General features: G+C 41.8%; 1 protein-coding gene across 4 annotated transcripts in view; it reads right to left on the bottom strand.

Annotated features, from left to right (window-relative positions):
• SCML2 (Scm polycomb group protein like 2) overlaps positions 1-24,480 on the bottom strand; it is a 130,913-nt gene that overhangs the window by 16,312 nt on the left and 90,121 nt on the right. For all 4 annotated transcript variants that reach the window (XM_089676554.1, XM_089676555.1, XM_089676557.1 and 1 more), the window contains 5 exons: positions 13,537-13,778; positions 12,219-12,342; positions 9,412-9,615; positions 8,857-9,060; positions 980-1,093 (listed from right to left, as the gene is read on the bottom strand). In XM_089676554.1, coding sequence (XP_089532680.1) covers positions 980-1,093; positions 8,857-9,060; positions 9,412-9,615; positions 12,219-12,342; positions 13,537-13,778 — 888 coding nt within the window. The remainder of the gene's footprint in view (positions 1-979; positions 1,094-8,856; positions 9,061-9,411; positions 9,616-12,218; positions 12,343-13,536; positions 13,779-24,480) is intronic.

Genomic DNA, 24,480 nt, shown 5'->3' with positions numbered 1-24,480 from the left:
GATTAGCTGCACAATGCTCTTCCTTGTTAGTGCCACTTACTTTTCCAGCTTTTTGTTGACCTGTCCCAACTTTTTTGAGATATTGTTGCACTCAATTCCAACATTTTACATTTTCTCTGTTTAAACATTTTAAATGTTTTATATTTTCTATTGTGAATAAAGTATGGGTGTATGATATGTGCAAATCATTGCATTCTGTTTTTATGTAGATTTTACGCATCGTCTCAACTTTTTTGGAATTGAGGCTGTAATTGCAAAACTTGTCAGCTTCTACTACAGAGGAACTGCAGAAATGTAAATTGCACACTTCAGGTACTCACAGAGGGAGACCTAAATCCCTGAAATTGCTTACTTGCAGGCAGATGTCAAGGGGTGGTTTGGAGATGTACTTGCAAGTGGAGATGCTGTCATAATATTCACAGAAATTAATCAAACATGACAACCAGTTCTACTCAGAACAGCCAATCTTAGGTAAAAGCTGAGACCATCAACTCTCCAACATGTTTACAAGCTCAAAACTGCAAATCATGAGTAAGCAGAAAGCACTTAAAGGCTGGAAAATTACCAGATAAAGAAACATTTTCCTTTATATGAATTCCCAATAAACACTGGTAGCTGAGGCTTGTGGGGAGAAGCAAGTTCAAAAATCTTGTCTGATGGCTAAGGTTTTCCCCCTTATAAGCTAGAAGTACCTGCATGCCTCCCTTCTCAAGTCTAAACATGAATGACTGAATGATGGAAGCATTAGCATTTAGAAAAGCCAGACAGCTCTCTAATTCCAGTGATGGAATTTACTCTGTCTTCAGACCCTTTTTAAAGCCTATAGAATCCATTCATATCATAGCATTAGTATTGAGCGCTCCTAAGCTGAAGTGCATGGAAGAGTCTTGGTACACATTAAGTAACATGACTTTCAACACATTAATGTGGCCAAATATAAGTATAGGGTTAATGTATAGAATATACAATGATTGCTTACCTTCTGATGGATGAGATGATTCTGTCCTGGGCAGCTTTGGTGAAAGGGGTGCTGAGTACTGAGGAGGGTCTTGCTGAAATCTTTTGTTGCTTCTATCTGCAATCTCCTCTTTAGCTTCAAAAAGAGAAAACGGTAGAATCAGCAGCTGTAAAGTAAGATATTTTCTAAATGCTTTATTTGGGAATTATCTGCTCACAGTGATCCTATGTCAACTATAAGCGCTTGCAAGTATTTCATGCACTTCAGCGTGAAAGTTTTTTAAATTCCATATCTCCATTTTACTCATAAATGAGCTGAAATGCTGTGTGTACAGAAAAGTGATCCATGGCCACTTTATAGAATAAATAAAGCAAGATGTGGAAAAAAAGATGTTTTTAGAACTTGCAAGCTCAGTCTTAAAGCAGTTGTAAGGGCTGAATGTTTTTTTAACTTCATGCATTCTATGTATGAAGGTAAAACACATTCCGTGTGCAGCAGTGCCCCCAGCCCCCTCAATACTTACCTGAGCCTCATTGAGATCGTGCGATTTGCATGACAGCCTCAGCTGTCCTAGGTCTCTGCCATTGGCTCCCACTGCTGTCAATCACAGCCAGTCAGCCAATGAGGAGAGAAAGGGGGCAGGGCCAAGTCATGGCTTTGTGTGTGAATGGACACACGAAGCAGTGGGTGCCCCCATAGCAAGCACCCTACAGAAAGAAGGAGCCAGGAGAGCCTGCGGGGAACCCGAGAAGAGGAGGATCCAGGCTGGTCTGTGCAAAACCCTGCACACAGCAGGTAAGTATAGACATGTTTGTTTTTTTCCAAAACATAAAAAAAGAGAACCTTTAGTATTGATTTAAAGCAGTATTAAACCCAAAAACAATATATAAACATTATATCGCAGCTTACGATTTCTTAGATGTGGTGATTACATTAGCTTTCTTTGTTTCCTTTATGTTCAACTAGTGATCCTGCCAGTAAGTCTATTTTTCAACAGAACAAGTTATCCTGCAAGATGTAGCAGTTAAAGCGGAGCTCCAGGCTCCCCTTAAAAAAAATGAAAAGTCAGCAGCTACAAATACTATAGCTGCTGACTTTTAATATAAGGGCACTCACCTGTCCAGGGGGTCAAGCGATGTACTCACCCGAGCTGATTCTTTTAACTTCTGTAAGGGAAACCAGAGGTGAAGCCTTGCAACTTCACCGCTGGTTTCCTACTGCACATGAGCAAAGTGCTTTGTGAAAGGGCCGCAGTCTTCTGAGGCCTGTGAAGTGTCCCAGAAAGCTGCGAGGGTTAGGAGAGGGGGCTGAACTTCAAAAACCAGGTACCCGGTTCCCTCCCCCCCCCCCCCCAAAAAAAGTGGCAAAATGTGGCAGTGGAGGGGAGGAGGAAGTAGATATGCGGAACTTCCCCTTTTGGGTGGAATCCCTCTTTAAGGGTTGCGACAAACCATTAAATACTGACAGGGATGCTTAGAATAGTCAACTTTTAATTATGCAAAACCTTTACTTAAAAAAAAACCTGTTTGCTTTAACTACTTAAAAAGAGAGTTATCTGGAGTTTGGAATGCATTTAAATCTGCTAATCCATCTAACACTTCTCTCCCCTCAGATTAACAATGCTGCTTTTCAAAGGTGCCTACAGCCAAGAAGAAAAACCGAATGCAGTCACAGCAATCAAAGAGTGGTAAACTGCAATATGACAGTTTTGGGTTTAATACCTCATTAAAGTTGTCAGGCTATGTATGTATGTGTTTGCATATTCTTAGAGATAAAAAGACAGAATTGCCCTACTCAATCCAAAACTGAATTTAAAAAAAAAGTTTGGGACACACACACACACGAAAAAACCCAAATTAACAAAATAACTCACCTGCGCTCCCTATGTAAACAAATGCTGCTGTTCCAGTGATAAACACTATACTCTCAAAATGTATAAAACACAGTGCATAACAAAAAATGTCCAATTAAAATGCATTAACTTCTTGCCGACCAGCCACTGTAGAAATACGGTGGCAGGCCGGCACGGCTGGGCAAAACCACGTTTTAAAACGTGCGTTTGCAAAACAGGTAGGGGGCGCACGTGAGGCGTGTGCCCGCCCTGCCGATCGTGGCTGTCAGTCGCCGGGTCACGACCAGTCATTACCTAACGCGTCCCGGCGATTAGCGGCAATCACTGACAGAGAGGACGGCTGCAGTGTTTATACTGCAGCTGTGCTTTCTGTCAGTCCCCTGTCAGCTCCTGACATGTTGATCCGGAGAGAAGAGTTTATCTCTCCGGATCAGCCTTGTTCCTGTGCAGTACACCCCCCCCCCCCGCCCCCTAGTAAAACACTCCCCTCACACAGTTAACCCTTTCAGTAAATAGAAAAGTTAACCCCTTCCTCCCTAGTGCCATTAGTACAGTGTCAGTGTTTTTTTTTTTGCACTGATCACTGTATTGGTGTCACTGGGGATGTCAGTGACCCCAAGTCAGTTCCCCCCCGTGTCAGAATGTCCGCCGCAGTCCCGCCATAAGTCACTGATCGCCGCCATAAGTCGCTTATCGCCCGTCATTATTAGTATAAAAACAAAAAATTTAAAATCCCAGTATCTTTCCCGCCATTTGTAAACGCTATAACTTTCACGTAAACCAATTAATTTACACGTATTGTTTGTTTTTTGTTTTTTTAGCAAAGACATGTCGCAGAATACATTTTGGCCGAAATTTATGACTAAATTTGATTTTTACATTTTTTACTGGACATGTTTTATAACAAAAAGTCCAAAATATTGTTTTTTTCCCTCAAAATTGTCAGCCTTTTTTTTTTATAGCGCAAAAAATAAAAACCGCACATGCGATCAAACACCACCGAAAGAAAGCTCAATTTGTGGGAAAAAAGATGTAAATATCATTTATGCACAGTATTGCATGACCGCGCAATTGTCCATTAAACTAGTGCAGTGCTGTATAGCAAAAAAATGGTGTAAATTGCAGTATCTATACCATAGTTTGTAGACGCTATAACTTTCACACAAAGCAATCAATATACACTTATTGGGATTTTTTTTTACCAAAAACATGTAGCAGAATACATTTTGGCCTAAATTTATAACCAACTTTGAGTTTACTATATATTTTTTATAGCTGAAAGTAAAAAATATAGTTTTTCTTCAAAATTTTTGGTCTTTTTTTGTTTATAGTGTGAAAAATAAAGCGCACAGGTGATCAAATACCACCAAAAGAAAGTTCTATTTGTGTGAAAAAAAGGACGTAAATTTCATTTGGGTGCAGCATTGCATGACCGCGCAATTATCAGTTGAATTAGTGCAGCGCCGAGTAGCAAAAAGAGGCCTGGTCATTAAGGGGGGTAAATCCTCAGGAGGGCAAGTGGTTAAATGTGAGTCCATTCAAACAGTGCTCCGTGCTCATATATTCCAAATAAATCTTCGCCATCTTCCGCGAGATGGACTGAGAGAGGAGTGCTACACATCTCTCAGTCCATCTTTGGTTTATATTTGAGAAAGCTTAGTCTTACACACATCAGACTCGAATACACACAACATTGGGAAGTACCCAAGAGGCATACCTCACCAGAGAAAAAGCGCTTTTGACTCTTGTACCATAACAGCAAAAAGTCCATCTTATCTGGTGAGTGAGGAGTGAATAGGGGCAGAGATCACCAAGCACTTGCTGGGACAGTGTGTCTGTATGTCACACTGAGCACACTTAATTGAAGATTTGTTTGGAATATAGAAGCACGGAGCACTGTTTGAATGGACTCACATTTAATGCATTATAATTGGACATTTTTTGTTATGCGCTATGTTTTAAAAGTTTCAAGTGAGGGGAATAATGTCCCAAGGTCCAGATAAAAGCAAGCAAAGGGCCGCAGGTGGACCCCTGGGGCAGCAGTTTGGAGACCACTGACTTAGATAACCAAAGTGTTGCAGAGCTATAGATCACTACTACTAGTGGTTGCTTTAACACAACTGACAAAATAAAAACCACACTGATCATAAAAAAAAATAAAACATAATGCTACATCCCTACATCCCCATTTAAGACTCTGGAGTCCTTTTAGTCGTCTAATGCCCCCCCCCCCCCCCTTTGGGCTGTTTCTTCAAGAGGAGCTGGAGAACAACAATAGAAGCTATCGTTTGTCACAAATCTTCCCCTGCTAAGATTTAAATAGAAACTCAGCACTGTTAACTGCCTAATGAAGCACCTCTGGATCTGTGGTTGCTTACCACTTAACCCACATAAGCTACTCTCACGTCTGTGCCTTTTGCACCTGTTGGGGTGGTGCAGATCAGACAGTTAGGCTAAATTTAGTCACAAATCCAGAGTCTTCCATTCCACCATCCCCTCCCCAACACCCAATGCTTTTTTTTCTATCTCCTTCACATCCTTCCCTTTCTACCTGATACCTACAATCCTACTACCTTCCTGCCCTCCCACTGCAGATTCTTTTCTCTTTCCCTAATTGTCCATTACTTTGGGGCTGAGGTGGCACCACCCTCCAGTACCCACATACCACAAAATAACCATACCTCCAGGTTTCTGTCTCATTTATGGTGTATAACATGACTAAGTCCAGGTTTGTGCCTCTCAATACGAATGGTCTCAGTATCCCTGAAAATCGTACCAGTGTACTGAACTGGTACTTGAACCTTGGCAACTTAAGGGGCAAGTAGCATTTATACAGTCCCACTTTCAAACCAAAATGTGTTTTCCATTTATTACTTCCCCATTGCTCACCACAGTATAACCCACATCCTAAACTTGAGGGGGATGAGCATCCTGTTTTCCATAAGAGTGGGATGGGAAGCTGGTCAAGCCCAGCCTGACCAGCTATCAGACTGCATACCACAGCTTGATATGCATAGGAAATCTTTCTTTCACATGCCCTGGCAAATAAACTTAAGTTGCAGCATGGTAAACTCACATCTCTGCTACTGTATAAAACCAAGATCCAATTGGATAAAACCAGACGCGCTTACTATGAACATGGTAACAAATCCAGCAGGGACCTGGCTAACTACTTGAGGGAACTCTCTCTTAAAACAGATTTCCCACATCGCTGCTTGGAATGGGAACAAAACAACATTCCTCTGCAGATATGGTGACATGCTTTAAAAGTTTCTACTCATTTATACACCTTGCCCCAAAATCCAAGAGTATTTAACCTCATTGGGCGTCTCCTCTATTCCCAGGCTGCTAAATCTGTGGACACTCCATTACCAACTGATGAACTCTTTTTTTGCAGTCAAATCATTAAAATCAATAGGGCTCCTGGCCTATCTAGGCAGCACAGTGGCTAAATGGTTAGCACTTCCGCCTGGCAGTACTAGGGTCATTGGTTCAAATCCCAGCCACGGCACCTCCTGCCTGGAGCTTGCATGTTCTCCCTGTGCCTGCGTGGGTTTCCTTCGGAACTTCGGTTTCCTACCACACTCCAAAGACATGCTGGTAGGTTAACTGGGTCCTGTCTAAATTGACCCTAATATGTGTATGTATGAATGTGAGTTAGGGACCTTAGATTGTACACCCCTTGAGGGTTTGTGAATGTACAATATATATGTAAACTGATGGCGCTATACAAGTACCTGAAATAAATAAATAAAAATAAATTGACTTTACAGTAACTGCTACAAAGCCCCTGCAGCTGTTTTCACCCCTAGATTTGTAGCCGCATACAATTTGATCCTTGAGGGACACAAACTCTCAGATTGCAAGTGCCTGTATAACTGATTCCAACAGAAAGGATTTCATCTTAAGTGTGAACTACCATTCTCCTTCCTGAACACAAACCTAGAACTATTCATAAAAACCCTCTGCATCCAGTTGATAACCCTTTGCAACATAACATTCATTCAGATTAGGTAGGTTATATGTCAGCACGTGTAGGCAAGTGCCCACAAGACCCCCATGTGTCTGCTCTTTACCAATGCTAAAAAGCATTTGACTAGACTGACATCTGAAGGACACTGCTCGGCATATTGGGGCGGGAGATCACATGTGTTGATGGCTGGAAGCCATCTAAATAAAATCTCACTACCACAGTTAGAGCCAACTAAGCTATCACCCTTTCTCCTTGTACAACAAAATGAGATAGTGCTGCCCTTTATCACCACTTATTTTTACAATGGAACCTTTGTTGCAGCAGCCCTTTCTATTCTCTCAGGGCAATTGAACCAATATGATGAACTATCACATTTTAGAACTAATGTCCACAAATCGGAAGCCCTTAACATCATCCTCTCACCTACTAGAATGGCCAATCTCACATCCAGGTTAACCTTACACTGGGCAACCACTCATATTACCTAAGGACTAAAATTACCCCCACAATCTACAAGATTTTTAAGGTCCCTCTTCTTCTTTACATAAACGACCTCTAGCGATGGAATTAAAAATTTACACTTGATTTTGGAGAAATGTAATCCCTGGAAGGAAAGTTGTGGCCATGGAGCAAAATGTGTTCCAAACTCTTCCGATCTTGATACCAATGCCCTTCCTGAAGGTGATGCACATGGAATTTTTTCAATTTGTCTAAGCCCAAACCCATCTCAGAGTTTCCTACAACCATCCTACACCACCTAAAGTACATGGGAGAATGGCCTTCCCAAGCCCTCAGAAACACCACCAGGCAAACTATATGTCCAAAATTTTGGCCTGGTGTAGAGATTATGACCATAAACAATGGAGCACCTTAGAACAGACAAATTCTACCATTTGCTACTTTCCTTTGGGTAAAGCCGAAACATATTACAACTCTTAGGCACACCCAACCATAGGTTCAACTCTTCACAATCTTATAATGAGGGATCAGATACCAGACCTTAAAAATGATTACAGATTTTACCCACGGCACACAACTCATTAATGTATCAGATACTCAACTAACGAGAAACTTCCAATAGACAATTGGCAGCTCCAGCAAATCCTTCTTTCCTCCTCTAATACTCTCAAACAGGAAGGATTTTGCTACAGCGAATGCCACCATTCAGATGACTATTCCTTTACGTCCCCTTTCTTGCTCAAATGGGAGAAAGACCTAGATGTTTCCTTCTCACCTGAGAAAGAGAAAATATCCTATACTTCTTTCATTACTCTTCCACATCTAGCAAATACCAAGATTAAGACTATAAGATCCTGACCAGGCAGAACAAGGAGCTGACAGCCCTGCACAAAATCTACCCCTAGATTTATTCTAGCACTGTGGACATGCCAAATCCACACTTCTACACATCTTTTGGCCATGTAATAAAATTAGAGTTATGTCCCTACCCTAACTTCCACCTACCACATACGTAACTTATTTTACCTATACCTTTGATCTTTCTCTACTATGTTCCAAATTTCCATTGGCTTCCCTTTGGGTTTTCTACTCCAATGGCTAAAACTTTTTTTCTTCAGTTTACCCTGCTAGAAAATTAGAAAAGGAGATACTGGTTCGCTTATTACTTGTCTAATATAGAAATCTTGTCTGGTATACATTTTCTATTTTTGGTTAATACATGAACCTGAGCTACCATGACAGATGTACTAAAGAGTTACTAAACCAGAGGTCAGGGGTAGAGCAAAATGAAAACTCCTCCTACAAGCTTTAACGTGCTCAGCTGGACACGGATAGAAGTCACATGACTGATATATATACTGCTGATGAGAAAAGGTATTTAGTAGCTTATATTTATTAAAATAATTGCATTTCCATGTTGTGTGTACTGTGGGAGACCAAATATAGTGAATGCAGGGTCCTGGGTTTAGTAACACTTTAATGTCATCTAACATTTTACTGTTCTCCTGACTTATGTAATGTATGTACAGTATGTTACATTTAATATCAGGTTGTGACCACACCTATGTTCTTGGTAAAAAGTTACAATAAAGATTAAAATAAAAAAATACCCACCTCCTGACAGTGGATTCTTGCAGGCTTTGTTTCTATCATAGTCTGCTGGACCATGCAATGGACCCATGTACGGGCTGAATGGCTGGCTACTGAACAGGTTATCACACTGCAAGCTGTGACATAATTTTTCCAAAAATCGCAATACAAATGACGCACTGTTGACTGGTGGCAGATGAACAGAGTGTTTCTCTCCATCAAAAGATGCTAAATATAACATAAAAAATATATATAAATAATAATACAGAACCACAATACAAGCTGTACAGATGAAAAGCTTAGGAGAAGACAAAATGTGTAAATGATTACTATAGAAAAGTAACTCTTTGTTGCTAAAAGAGAACTAGTATCAGTATTAAAACTGGTTAAATCCAATTCACATGGAAAATGACTAAATACAAGTTATTGCACTGTCTGGGGGCTATAAAAATGCAAGTTTACTAACTAATAAAGAAAAGGTTACAGCAACCATGTATAGAAATATTCTAAGGTTTTGATTCTACACTTAAATGCAGCTGGCTGAAAAATTGCATATCCATCTGAAACACTGGAACATACCAGTTATTATCTCTCCTCCATGGTGACCAGCCTTCAGAAAGCCAAACACTACTTTACAATGGTGCGCACAGTCTACACAGGCTTGCACTGCCTGCTGCAGCACTAAATTCACTGGGCCAGGTCCAAAGTGATCAGGGAGCTGTAAAACTTTCTTCTTATCTAGATGAGGTCCACAATTGCCATGTTTGTTCACGTAAACACAAACTGTGGAAAAAATACAAAATAATAAAGTTAAAGAAAATAAAACCTCACAAAGCAGAATGGTGGTGATGAAAGTAACATAATGTAGCACAAACACTCCTGGCTGTTTAGTACATGAGCCATGTCAGTGTCAATGTAGTTTTGCATTTTGTCTTTTCTTTACGGTGTCAGTTTTATAGTCCCTGAAAATACAGGTGAAACTCGAAAAATTAGAATATCGTGCAAAAGTTCATTTATTTCAGTAATGCAACTTAAAAGGTGAAACTAATATATGAGATAGACTTATTACATGCAAAGCAAAATAGTTCAAGCCGTGATTTGTCATAATTGTGATGATTATGGCTTACAGCTCATGAAAACCCCAAATCCACAATCTCAGAAAATTAGAATACTGTGAAAAGGTGCAATATTCTAGGCTCAAAGTGTCCCACTCTAATGAGCCAATTTAGCCATAACACCTCCATAAGGGTTCCTGAGCCTTTAAATGGTCTCTCAGTCTGGTTCAGTAGGAATCACAATCATGGGAAAGACTGCTGACCTGACAGTTGTGCAGAAAACCATCATTGACACCCTCCATAAGGAGGGAAAGCCTCAAAAGGTAATTGTAAAAGAAGTTGGATGTTCCCAAAGTGCTGTATCAAAGCACATTAATAGAAAGTTATGTGGAAGGGAAAAGTGTGGAAGAAAAAGGTGTACAAGCAGCAGGGATGACTGTAGCCTGGAGAGGATTGTTAGGAAAAGGCCATTCAAAAGTGTTGGGGACTTTCACAAGGAGTGGACTGAGGCTGGAGTCAGTGCATCAAGAGCCACCACACACAGATGTATCCTGGACATGTGCTTCAAATGCTGTATTCCTCTTGTCAAGCCGCTCCTGAACAACAAACAACTTTAGAAGCGTCTTACCTGGGCTAAAGAAAAACAGACCTGGTCTGTTGCTCAGTGGTCCAAAGTCCTCTTTTCTGATGAGAGCAACTTTTGCATCTCATTTAGAAAACAAGGACCCAGAGTATGGAGGATGAATGGAGAGGCACACACTGCAAGATGCCTGAAGTCCAGTGTGAAGTTTCCACAGTCTGTGTTGATTTGGGGAGCAATGTCATCTGGTGGTGTTGGTCCACTATGCTTCATTTAGTCCAGGGTCAACGCAGCCGTCTACCAGTTGATTCTGGAGCACTTCAAGCTTCCTTCCGCAGACGAGCTTTATGGGGATGCTGACTTCATTTTCCAACAGGACTTGGCACCTGCCCACGCTGCCAAAAGCACCAAAACCTGGTTCAATGACCGTGGGATTACTGTGCTTGATTGGCCAGCAAACTCGCCTGACCTGTACCCCATTGAGAAACTATGGGGCATTGCCAAGAGAAAGATGAGAGACATGAGACCGAACAATGCAGAAGAGCTTAAGGCCGCTATTGAAGAATCCTGGTCTTCCATAACACCTCAGCAGTGCCACAGGCTGATAGCTTCCATGCCACGCCGCATTGAGGCAGCAATTGTTGCAAAAGGGGCCCAAACCAAGTACTGAGTACATATGCATCTTATACTTTTCAGAGATCCGATATTGTTCTATGTACAATCCTTGTTTTATTGATCGCATGTAATATTCTAATTTTCTGAGATTGTGGATTTGGGGTTTTTATGAGCTGTAAATCATAATCATCACAATTATGACAAATCACGGCTTGAACTATCTTGCTTTGCATGTAATGAGTCTATTTCATATATTAGTTTCACCTTTTAAGTTGCATTACTGAAATAAATGAACTTTTGCACGATATTCTAATTTTTTGAGTTTCACCTGTAAGCCAAACTACATATGCTACATAGAATCCCAAACCTTTCTGCCTTCGGCTGCACTCGGCACAATATTAAAGTGTACATGTAGGCAGATATGACTCCAATTTATTCATAAATTATATATTATAAAAAATTGGATACTTAAATTACATATTTTTACTTGTCAATCTGATTTTATGCTAGCCTTGTAATTCTGACTACACACCAACATTCAGACTAGGATAGTTCAGGGCAGCACTATAAGCCAATCATGTTTTACTTTATTGGACAGTGCTGAACTGAGGATATTGCACAGTGATGACCTTTTTCTGAGCTGCTCGTTCTATATCCCAGTTTTATCAATCTTGCCTCAGCTGTACTGCATTGGAGACTTGCATAATCTTGCAAGGTTGACTAATTAGAGAACTGGCTGAAGCAAATTAACTGTCCATAGGGTTTGAATGTAGCCGTAACGTCAGCAGGGAGGAGAGTCACTTTGGTCCCTTCTGAGATGTCCTAAGCAAAGTCAAATGCAAAGGGGCTTTGGTGCTTCTAAAAAGTGTCTATACCTACACGTATATAGATCACCATTAGATTTCATGCACTGAATTCTGGGAAACAACTTTTTCACTGTCAAAACACTTTCTTCAAATTATGCTTCATAATGTTTTCATAGCACCCATGAATATACCCAGGGGCTTATGAAGATCATGGCACTTCAGTCAAAACTAAATAGATTTTACTGATGCTCTCAAATCTGGCAGTCATCATGCGATACCTGAAATATATATTATAAATTAGCGAGAAAGCAATGACGTATGGACAGATACCTGTTGAAATTACTGCCATAGAAGAATTTATAACGCTCACAGCATCTTTAATCATTTGGCATGTACTGATGTCTCCATTAGATTCAGCTGCAGGAAGAGTTTGATGCAATGGCAGGCTTTCTTTCTAAAAAAAAAAAAAAGAAAAAAAAAAAAAGAAGGGTAACTGTCTATGGAATATTACGCTTCCTGTATTAATTATAAAATAGCTGTGGGTAGAAATTTGCACATCTCATTATATAAGCACACAAACTGTATAGAAGAAATGTTGTTTAATGCCAACATATGATCTGCCTTCTGGCAAAGGAAAAATTAAAATGTTCTACAGAAAGTTTTGGTCGAGAAGTTAGAAAGAAATGTTACAAGGAATGAATAGTATTTTCTTTCACAGCAAAGGCTTAAAAGAAAAAACTACATCCTAATTAAATTATAAATAGTTTTTACATTGTGTGTTTACTACTTGCAAACAGTTTAAATGGCCTGCACCCTTTAGTGCTGAGCCGCACAATAAACCACTACAGTTTACTGTGTGGCAGCTGTCTGTTCTGGTTGCAGTGAGCTGACAGTAGGGGGCAGTGTGGTGTGCAATTCAGCGCATCATACAGCTCCTTTTTTGTACAAACTTTATTCGAAGTGCACAACAAATCATCAGAATACTTTGCACATGGCTTACATATATATGGCAGTGAACACCAGCTAGCCCTCTCACTAACCACAGGTGCTAAGTCATTTCTTTACACTGCTCATTCACAATTTTTTACTCCCACTGAATACTCAGCCCAGGGCATTATTTACTTCCACTGACTACTGAGCCTAGAGCATTTAGTCCCACTGACCATTGAGCCTTGTGCATTATTTAATCCCACTGACCAATGAGCCTGGGGCATTATTAATCCCACTGTAGTATTGAACCTGGGGCATTATTTAGTCCCATTGTCCACTGAACATTTTTTACTTTCACTGACCACTGAGCCAGAGACATTTTATACTCCCACTGGCCACAGTAAAGACCCTCTAAAGTCTGAAAGACCATGAACTACTGACCCTTTGTTTAAAAATTAGGAAGAGCCCTGATATACAGTATGCTACACATCCATAATAATTCTGTATATGCAATAGGTCACACATCTTTCACATTTAACTTAGCAGCTACATGTGGAAACTATATATAGAACAAATATTCATGTAGTGTACAACGGAATAATTCCCTTCCTCCCATGGACAATTAATAATTTCCAAGACAGAAAAAAATATTTGTAAGTTCTGCATGAAGTATGTTCCATACAATCAATTTAAAAAAAAAAAAAAAGACAGAATTTACCTTTCTTCCTGGTTTTAATCCCCTCTTCCTTTTAAGGTTATCAGTGTTTAGCACATTTCTTGCCAGTGTGGTGTTTTTTGGACGCTTGCCTTTTCTTGATGGACTGGGAGCTTCTTCAAGAGGCTTTTCACGCATAGGCTTCCTTCCTTTCTGCGCCATCACAGGCTTCTGAGGGGACTGCATGGACCGTCTGATAGCTTTTACAGGTGATGCTGAGGCACTTGGGTTCTTGGAAAACGAGACTACAAAAGCATTTAACAAATATGATAATATGATTAGCTTCATAAAGTAAAACATGCCTCATCATTAAAATGTATCCAATTTCAAACCAGAACAGCAGCCAAATACACAATTGGGGAAGAGGGGAGTGAAAAAAATGTGTATTATATATTTTCTCACACACAGACACAAGAGTACTGTACAAAATGTAGACACTAAAAATACTGTAAGTAATGCTTTAAAAATAATATATAAAAACATACATTGCATTAAAGTGGAACTAAGCTCTCTCAATCATGTTCTATATTGGAGGGATGCAAAAGCATATTATCGTTCTAATGGTACTGTGCCCATGGAACTACACTTCACAGCTTCAGAATGATCACAATTTTGGCACTTACATATGACCTCTGTACATTGACATTTTGATAAAGAATTGAAACATTAACTACTTTTAATCCTTATGTTGCCAGCATTAATAAATGGGAATTAAAGTTTATTATAGTTTCTTGTTTTAACCTTTTTCCCGTTTCTTCAGTTGCTTCCTGGTTTCTGGCCTAGCCTAAAATGATGTAATACATCCCAGGGGTCTTCATAGGCATATTTTTATTTCATCTTCCAAGAGGGCAGGGGGAAGAGGGTTCTCAGCTAACCACACTCTCCTGCCTGCATGCTGTGCCTAAGGTCAGATGGATTTAAGTAAGTGAGCGCTTCATGAATCCTTTGCCCTTACTCAAGACTGCCACAGTTAGAAACGCTAGAGGGGAGTTTTTCAAAGTGATTACCAACAAAATAAAGCATGTAGACATAGTTTTGAATATTAGAAATGTATTATGCTTCCAGTTTGTGGTGCTCAGATACAGTTTAGTTCCACTTTATAACTTATAAAATGCATACAAATGGCAAAAAAATGCTCTTTGACTGTTCAAACAGCATTAATTCTCCCAGTAATACTTGCACACAGTTTAAGGAACTTCGCAAGTAGGTTGTTACAAACATCTATGGTAACTAACCACAGTTTTTTGTGGATTAGGCTGTCTCAGTTGCTTCTACTTTTTCATGTAATCTTAGACAGACATAAAGCAATTGTAAATGCATTTTCTTTAAATAACAAATGTCACATTACCTGCTCTGTGCATTGGTTTTGCAGAGCAGCCCTGATCGTACTCTTCTAGGGTTCCCCACCAATGCTCCTGGCTCTTCCCCCACTGCCTGGTGCCCCCATAGCAAGCATAATGGGTGCTGTGTTTTGATCCCCAAGGGATCAATCATCCAATTTAGGCCAGTGATGTTCGGCCTAAATCAGATGATTGATCCCTGTCCTATCAGGGATCTTCCTGTACCTATGTTTACTCTTACACAAGTACAGAAAATTATGAAATATCTCTCTGGGCACATTCCATCCCAGAGAAAAAAGAAACAAGACACAGTGAGCACAAGCAGCACACTTGCGCACAGAACATTTTAGGACACATGTAACTCCTTGATCCCCCTGTCCCCCGTTAACCCCTTCACTGCCCTGTCAGCAGTTTCAGTGTACAGAATTTTTGATACATTGCACACAAAACCACAGTGTTTGCAGAATCAGGCCTGATCTCTGTTAGCACTTGCCGGTAAATTTTATTGTAGCAGTTCAAGCAGTACCTGACAGCCAGGTGCGCTTTTTCCCTGGAGTCGCACTAGGTACCTATGAATTTAGCGGCTAAATTGCGGGACATTACTTGTGGTTGCTACCACACCAGCTTTTACTGCACTTATGGGACTCGCCACGTCACCAAGTGATACTGCAGTGCTGGTATGTATAAAACCAGATTGTACTAGGCCGCTGGTGCTCGCCAGTTAACCAAAAGGTAGAGTGGCACTAGTACTGACACTCTGCTGCATATGAGGGTCATCATGCGATTGTAACATCTCAGCAACTTGGGAACAGGTTCAGGTACGCCTGACCTTTAGCAGGGACATCTTTTCCATCGTCTGAGCTATCTGTCAGGGTGCAGATGCATTGAAAAATATCATGCTGGATATCTATATGGATATGGACTGGGTAATGTGTTAAGAACATAAGGATGACCCATTGTTTGATGGAAATGAAAATAATCAACCTACAGAGGACTGGTGTTCAATGGCAAATGCCAATCGAGCTCTATGATGCTGGGCAGTGAGCACAGAGCCCACTAGAGGACGTTGGGCTCTCAGGCCACCCTCATGAAGTCTGTTTCTGATTGGTCAGAGACAGACATTCACGCTAGTGGCTTCTTCTAGCCACTTCCCACTAAGTCCACCGTTGGATATATATGTTTTTTCTTATGCTGCTCAATATACATACCTGGGTGTTATATCATAAAGAACCATAGTGGACTCCATTTTCTGCAATACTCTTTATGGGGACTTAAGTGATGAACTGACTTCCCTAACACTATATGGGACATAACAGTTTATGGAATTTCTTCACACAGACTACTACAATGATTTCACAGGGCCTGGCCCGTTTACTGAGCTAATTTTTTCAAGTCCTGACAACCTTCGGGCCAATTTTGCGCATATCAGTCTCTATTTGACTATTGGGCCCCCTGGGATCCCAGATTCACACAAGGGAGCTGCCTTGAAAGTCGGTGTTACTCCAGCAGCATGTTGTTGCTGTATGCTACCCATGTATGAATCCATATACGTCCAGACATGGTCATTTTATCCGTGTATATTTGGCTATGTTTTGTCTATTCATATTTTTCATGCGTTGAACTCACAATGTAAGATGTTTGAATTCATACCGGAGTTTTACTCTACAATAAGCAATAAAAATATTGTTTTATGATACTTGACATTAAGGCTTGTTTTTTTTACGATACTTCAGCTTAGATATTATCTTTCGCCAATAGTAACCACTTTTGTCCACTCTTTGGGCAGTCTGTTTTTTGTGTCTTAGTTTTTGGGTTACAGTGACAACGCTTACTTTGAAGAGGAATTGTGCTGGTATATGTATATATGTATCTCTATTTACCTCAAACATTATTATTTTCTGAGGACTTTCCTGAGCCCAGGCCAGTTAAATTTGTGTACTGGCTACTCCAGCTGCACAGATAAGTATGGGACAAACCTGAGGTGTATCTTGAAGCTTGTAGACCCTGATGTAAAAGTTGACTTGGCCTGGACTTGGCACAACCTCTGACTTCCAGATTCACACGGCAGCTCAGAGTGCAGCATGCCTACCTGCCCCCACCTTGTGTGCATGGTTGAGCAGGGCAGGGAGGGGCTGTACTGGGTTGGACAGAGGGGCTGAGCAGAGAGTGCACCATTGGGGGTAAAGGGCTTGTCCTGTTACCCTGTGTAGGGGAAACCATAAACTCAGCCATCTCGGGCCCTCTGTGGTTACCAGCCTCTAGGAAAAAATCCGCTGCAGCAACACCGCACCGGGTGCCTTGAAGTTTTGGTTTATTACTGTTGGTTAAATTCTAAACGGAGGCCTCTCCATGGCCCCGTTGTGGGGCATTGGCCTCTTTGTGTGCGCAAACTGGTTTATGATTCTGTTTGATGTATTTTCGTAAAATATTCTGGTGGCTTTAAAAATTTTATGGATGTTACATGTGGACCCTTAGGCGACAGAAATAAATCTATGCACACTCCCTATTTAAAAGACTCTCCCCAGTGTTTGACTTTGTAGAGACTCGTTCTGTCCTTGACCTAGCATCTAGGATATTGGTATTTTGTTATCTTAAGTTACATATTGTTAATCTGTTGTTGGATGCGGGCCTTTTTTGGCCTTGCCGTCCTTGGTTCCTTTCCTTTCTTTTTTTTCCTTTTCCTAACTTTTTTCCTTTTCCTGTCTGAGGGTCACCTTGAGAATTTTGTTCAGCCTTGCGATACTCTAGATGGATGGGGGGGGTTTGTCTGATAGTGACCTCGCCACTTGCTTCCCATGTATACCCAAAAACAATACTCTGCCATGATCCAATTGCTCTCTCATAACATCCAAGGGTTGGGCTCCCTTTCTAAACGACTCAAAATATTCTCCCATTATAAATTTCTGGGTGCCGATATAGTGGCCTCGCAGGAAACGCATTTTGCCCCTTCCCTTAACCTCAGATATATTCATAGGGATTTTCCAACTTGTTGTTTTGCCATTGCTTCTGAAAAAAAAAAAAAGAGGGGTGGCACTCTGCTTTTCTAAACGGCTATCATTTACTGAAATTAAAGTTTTAAGGGATAGAGAGGGACAATAATCCTGGTGAAGGGTCATTTAGGGGGTAATATGGTGTCTTTTCTTATATATTATGCCCCCAATACGAACCAGGTGGCATTTTTCCGTTCTTTCAAGTCTCGGTTTACAGAACTAGAGGGAAATGTGATCTTGGCAGGGGACTCAAATCCAGCTTTGGACCATATACTCGATAAATCCCATTTAATTAAACTTAAATCACCTTCTAAACAAAGCTGTGATTTTGAGCAGCTTTTATATCGCTATGACTTCACTGACACGTGGAGGGAGGCCAATCCCACCTCTAGAGGCTACTCCAACTTTTCAAGGGCTCATAGTCATTATTCTCGTACAGATCCGGTTTTCCTCCCCTCGAACATGATCGGTAAGTTACATTCAGCTAAAATTATATCGACACGTTGGTCAGACCACGACCCAGTATTTTTAACGCTTTCTAATTTGACAACTAAAATGGTTAAACCACACTGGCAATTAAACAAGTCCTTGCTAAGTGATGAAGCCTGTTGCTTGGAAGTGGATGAACATCTTAAGTCCTATTTTGCAATTAACAAAGTGGAGGATACAAATCCCTCTATTAATTAGGCAGCCCATAAAGCCTCCATTCGAGGTTTATTTATCCAGCTGTCCTGCAGACTTAAAAAATCCTGTGAAAAATTGATCTTTTCCAAATCTAGAGAAAACGAATTGTTAGCTACCCAATATAAAATTTCCCTTACCCGCATCTTTTATCTACAACATGCTCAGTTGGAGTTTAACCTTTGCCTCACTGCAAAGGCGGAAAAACAACTGCACTGGATGAATCATAGGTATTTCATGTGGAGGGATAGACCGGGCTTTCTTCTTGCATGGAAACCTAATTCCAAATTTACTAATTCGGCATTACTTAAACTCCAGCAGACGGGGCATACTATCATGCAGGATACTCAAAGGATCCTTCGGGAATTTCATGATTTTTATGCTTCTCTATATGGTCCACCATGGCCAACAGCACCCATCTTCCATTAGATCCTCTCTAGAGTCCTTGCCTATCCCTTCCCTTGCTGAAGCTCATAAGCAGCTTATGGAACAACCCATTACCTCTGAGGAGCTCCTAAATGTTATTAAAATTATTACCGTTACATAAATCCAGGGGCCCTGACAGCCTCCCCAGTCAGTATTACAAAACTTTTTGTGAACAGTTACTTCCTCATATGACACTGTACTTTAATTCATTGCGAGAGGAAGGTATGGTCCCTTTAGATGAGAACAAGGCATATATTAGTGTCATTCCTAAACCCAATAAAGATTTCACTGATGTTCTTAATTATCGTCTTATTTCATTAATTAATTATGCCCTGAAAATTTTAACAAAACTCCTAGCTATAATTCCTTTCTGGCACAATATATTCATAAAGATCAGTCGGGATTTATATTGGGTCGTCAAACGCTGGACCAGGTTTGTAGATCTATTACCCTAATATCGTCTGCCCGTTCCAATTGGGTTGCTCCTCTCTCTAGGGCACTCTTACTTCTTTCTCTGGACCTTCATAAGGCCTTCAATAATCTGACGTGGAAATATTTATTTACTACTTTGCAGGCGTTTGGCTTTGGTCCGTTGCTTGCTCTGTTACATTTGCTATATGCTAATCCCTCAGCCCAGATTTCCATCAAAGGCTACAAAATCCTCGGTGTTCCCTATCCGCAGAGGCTATCCACTTTCCCCGCTGCTTTTTGCGCTAGCAATTGAGCCTTCGGCTATGGCAATTCGGGCTCATCCCCAAATCCATGGCATCCATTGCAGCCAACAGCAACATAAATGTGCCTTATTTGCCGATGACGTTTTTATGTACATTACTTCTCCTATTTCAAATTTACTATCATTATTACGCCAATTCGCTGCTCTTTCCGGACTTTCCCTTAATCCTCAAAAAACAACTGCCCTTAATGTTTCCTTACCCATATCTGATAAACAGCAGCTTAGAACTCTATACAATTTTCAGTGTGCGAATAAATCTTTACCCTACTTAGGAATACACTTTACCACTTTCATCAAGACACTTTATCAGGCTAATTACCCTCCCCTCTTTAAAATGCTTAGGGACGATCTCAATCGTTGGGCTGACTATTCCTTGTCCTGGTTTGGTAGAGTCAACTCCATCAAAATGACATTTCTACCCCGATTACTATATTACTTCCGGACCTTACCGATAGCGATTCCACAATGAGACTTATGGGTTCTTCAAGCTGAGGTTCTTTGTTTTATTTGGAATAACAGAAGACGTTATATGCCTCTAGATCACGGGGTGGTATTGGCCTACCTAATCTCCACGCATACTTCCAAGCTGCGCATATCGCCCAACTAGCTTATACCACAGTTGGGGGACATACTCCCTATTGGATTTCTGTAGAAGCCCTTTCATGTCACCCTTTGGCTATTGGGGCGTTACTTTGGCTTCCTAGTCGATTACGTCCTCCTAAATTGTGCCCCACTTTGTCGTTCTCCTTGGCAGTTTGGGAGAGGGTGCGTCACCGCAAATCACTAGCAGCACCCCATAAGCCTATTGCTCTGATTTTTTTGCAACCCTGAATTTGTGCCCGGTTTAACACTGGCACCATTTCAATGGTGGATCAACAAGGGCTTGTTGCAGATAGGAGAGTATCTTAATGGTGCTTGTTTACATTCTCTGCAGTATTTTAAAGACAAATTACATATGCCTACTACTGAAATCTTTACCTACAACCAGATTGTCTAATACGACTTATACGCCGGTATACGGCATGCTGACACTTTTTAGGGGGGGGGGGGCGGCGCGGTGCCGCCGCCCCCCCCCCTTCAACAGAAGGGACACTGAATACGGGGGTGGGCAGGGGCTGCTGTCTCTTACCTGGCTCCGGTCCCACGACGATCCGATCCAGGAAGCGCGGCTGCTCCTTCATTCAATTTGGCCGCTGGATGTTCGCGCGGCTGCTCGGCTCCGTCTCCTCACCGGTGATTGGCCGCCAGAACTGTAGCTCAGGAAAGGCACACAGGCGGCCAATCACCGGCGAGGAGGCGGAGCAGAGCGTCCCCGCAAAAATCGAGTGAAGGAGCAGCCGGTAAGTGTGCCGTACAGAGGTGCTGCTGCAACCACATATGCTGGCTGCAGCAGCACCATACTGTAACAGGGGTCAGCAAGTGTCATTGGTGTCAGTGGGAGGAATAGTGCCCCATCATTGGTGTCACTGATACCAATGATGGGGCATTATTCCTCCCAATGACACCAACGATGGGTCACTTTTCCTCCCCCCCACTGACACAAACGATGGGGCACTATTCCCCCCCCCCCACACTGACACCAACGATGGGGCACTATTCCACCCCCCACTGACACCAATGATGGGATACTATTACTCCCACTGACACCAATGTTGGGACACTATTCCTCCCACTGACACCAATGATGGGGCACGATTCTTCCCACTGACACTAATGATGGGGCACTATTCCTGCCACTGATACCAATGATGGGACACGATTCCTCCCACTGACACCAATGACGGGGCGCTATTCCTCCCACTGACACCAATGACGGGGCACTATTCCTCCCACTGATACCAATGATGGGGCACTATTCCTTCTATTGATACCAATGATGGGGCACTATTCCTCCCACTGATGCCAATGATGGGGCACTATTCCTCCCACTGACACCAATGATGGGGCACTATTCCTCCCACTAATACCAATGATGGGGCACTATTCCTCCCACTGATACCAATGATGGGGCACTATTCCTCCCATTGATACCAATGATGGGGCACTATTCCTCCCACTGATACCAACGATAGGGGCACTATTCCTCCCACTGACACCAATGATGGGGCACTATTCCTCCCACTAATACCAATGATGGGGCACTATTCCTCCCACTGATACCAATGATGGGGCACGATTTGTCGCTCTGACACCAATGATGGGGCACTATTCCTCCCACTGATACCAATGATGGGGCACTATTCCTCCCATTGATACCAATGATGGGGCACTATTCCTCCCACTGATACCAACGATAGGGGCACTATTCCTCCCACTGACACCAATGATGGGGCACTATTCCTCCCACTGATACCAATGATGGGGCACTATTCCTCCCACTGATACCAATGATGGGGCACTATTCCCCCCACTGATACTAATGATGGGGCACTATTCCTCCCACTAATACCAATGATGGGGCACTATTCCTCCCACTGATACCAATGATGGGGCACTATTCCCCCCACTGATACTAATGATGGGGCACTATTCCTCCCACTAATACCAATGATGGGGCACTATTCCTCCCACTGATACCAACGATAGGGGCACTATTCCTCCCACTGACACCAATGATGGGGCACTATTCCTCCCACTAATACCAATGATGGGGCACTATTCCTCCCACTGATACCAATGATGGGGCACGATTTGTCGCTCTGACACCAATGATGGGGCACTATTCCTCCCACTGATACCAATGATGGGGCACTATTCCTCCCATTGATACCAATGATGGGGCACTATTCCTCCCACTGATACCAACGATAGGGGCACTATTCCTCCCACTGACACCAATGATGGGGCACTATTCCTCCCACTGATACCAATGATGGGGCACTATTCCTCCCACTGATACCAATGATGGGGCACTATTCCCCCCACTGATACTAATGATGGGGCACTATTCCTCCCACTAATACCAATGATGGGGCACTATTCCTCCCACTGATACCAATGATGGGGCACTATTCCCCCCACTGATACTAATGATGGGGCACTATTCCTCCCACTAATACCAATGATGGGGCACTATTCCTCCCACTGATACCAACGATAGGGGCACTATTCCTCCCACTGACACCAATGATGGGGCACTATTCCTCCCACTAATACCAATGATGGGGCACTATTCCTCCCACTGATACCAATGATGGGGCACTATTCCCCCCACTGATACTAATGATGGGGCACTATTCCTCCCACTAATACCAATGATGGGGCACTATTCCTCCCACTGATACCAATGATGGGGCACTATTCCCCCCACTGATACTAATGATGGGACAGTATTCCTCCCACTGACACCAATGATGGGGCACGATTCTTCCCACTGGTGTGCATTGGAAGAGGGGTAGTCTTATACGGCGAGTATAGCCCAAACACTACATTTTAACAGGAAAAGTAGGGGGTCGTCTTATACGCCCAGACGTCTTATACACCGGAAAATACGGTATGTTAATTGAATGTATAAAAAGCATCCAGGTAAAAAACATCAAGGTAAAAGCATCCAGGTAAATGTAATTAATAGCTGTGCAAAGATATCCAACAAGACTAACCGTCCACACTCAAAGATGGCCGCCGGAATTCCACATTGCTCCGGCGGCATGAAGACACGGCGTTATTGGCTCCTCCTTAATCCTATTGAGCGTAATAGCATTAACGCCTCAAATTGTCAGGCATGTGAGCTGCACCCATCCATCCCTTAAGAGGAATTTTGGCGTTTTCCTGATCATCATTTAAATTCCCAGGATCCATACACCCTTTGAGGATTCAACCCTACTCCTGTCCTATCTCAGATGACCTTTTGATGACATCAGGATACAAACGCGCATTTAATTATGCGTTCCGGTGAGTGCGCATTTCTTCTTGCACAAGTACCGAATTAAGCAGAACGCAGGATTCTTATGAGTACCTAAAGTCACTTTATGAACATTCTCATGATTTTATCCTCTTAAGATTCATTATATTTATTCACTTGTACCTTGTTATACTGTAACTTAATATTTTTAGCGCTGCACTTTTTTGTATATATTGTTTGATTGAGGTTTTACTTGGTTACCTTGGTACATAGCGGCTGACCTTTAATATGTGCGCTCGCATATACCTACTATTTATACAATTATAAAACTTTGTTGAGATGGTATCTGCTACCTACCGGGATTGCAAAGATGCATCCGACGGACTCTGAAATGTGTTTCCGGCGTTGTGGCTAGGTTGGGTCTATGTTTCACATCTGGTGGCAATACCCACGTGTAACTAGATTTTGGATTCGAATGTTCAATTTGGTAAACTCAGTGACGGGTATAAATATTTGCAGATCCCTGGAGACGACGCTCTTTCACAAATTTACAGATAATGTAACCAAGAAATCCCATAAATTGATTTCCTATATGTTTGTAGCTGCGAGAATTGCTATAGCTAGACACTGGTGGCAATCGGTCACTCCCCTTTATTATGTTAAAAAGAAACTCAGCAGGATCATGATTAACGATACTCACCTGTATCTTACACAATAACTCAAAGAAATTCGATAATACATGGAACCCGTGGATCCAATACCTTTCTGTGCCTTAATGACCCTGATCTGGATTTTCCTAATCTTTTCTTTGCTCTTTTTTGTATTGCTCTGTATTGTATATTTTATGCTGGCAAGACGAGATATACTTGACCACGTATTGGCTACAATGTCTAGTCTTCACTGCCAATTATTGTGGCAGAATTTGCTGTTTTGGTG

This window comes from Staurois parvus, unplaced genomic scaffold (genome assembly GCF_062004578.1).
Source record: "Staurois parvus isolate SC_StPar_1 unplaced genomic scaffold, SC_StPar_1.0 ptg000172l, whole genome shotgun sequence".
Classification (NCBI taxonomy): domain Eukaryota; kingdom Metazoa; phylum Chordata; class Amphibia; order Anura; family Ranidae; genus Staurois; species Staurois parvus.
Note: the sequence above shows the minus strand (reverse complement) of the source record. Positions and strands in the feature narration are given on the sequence as shown.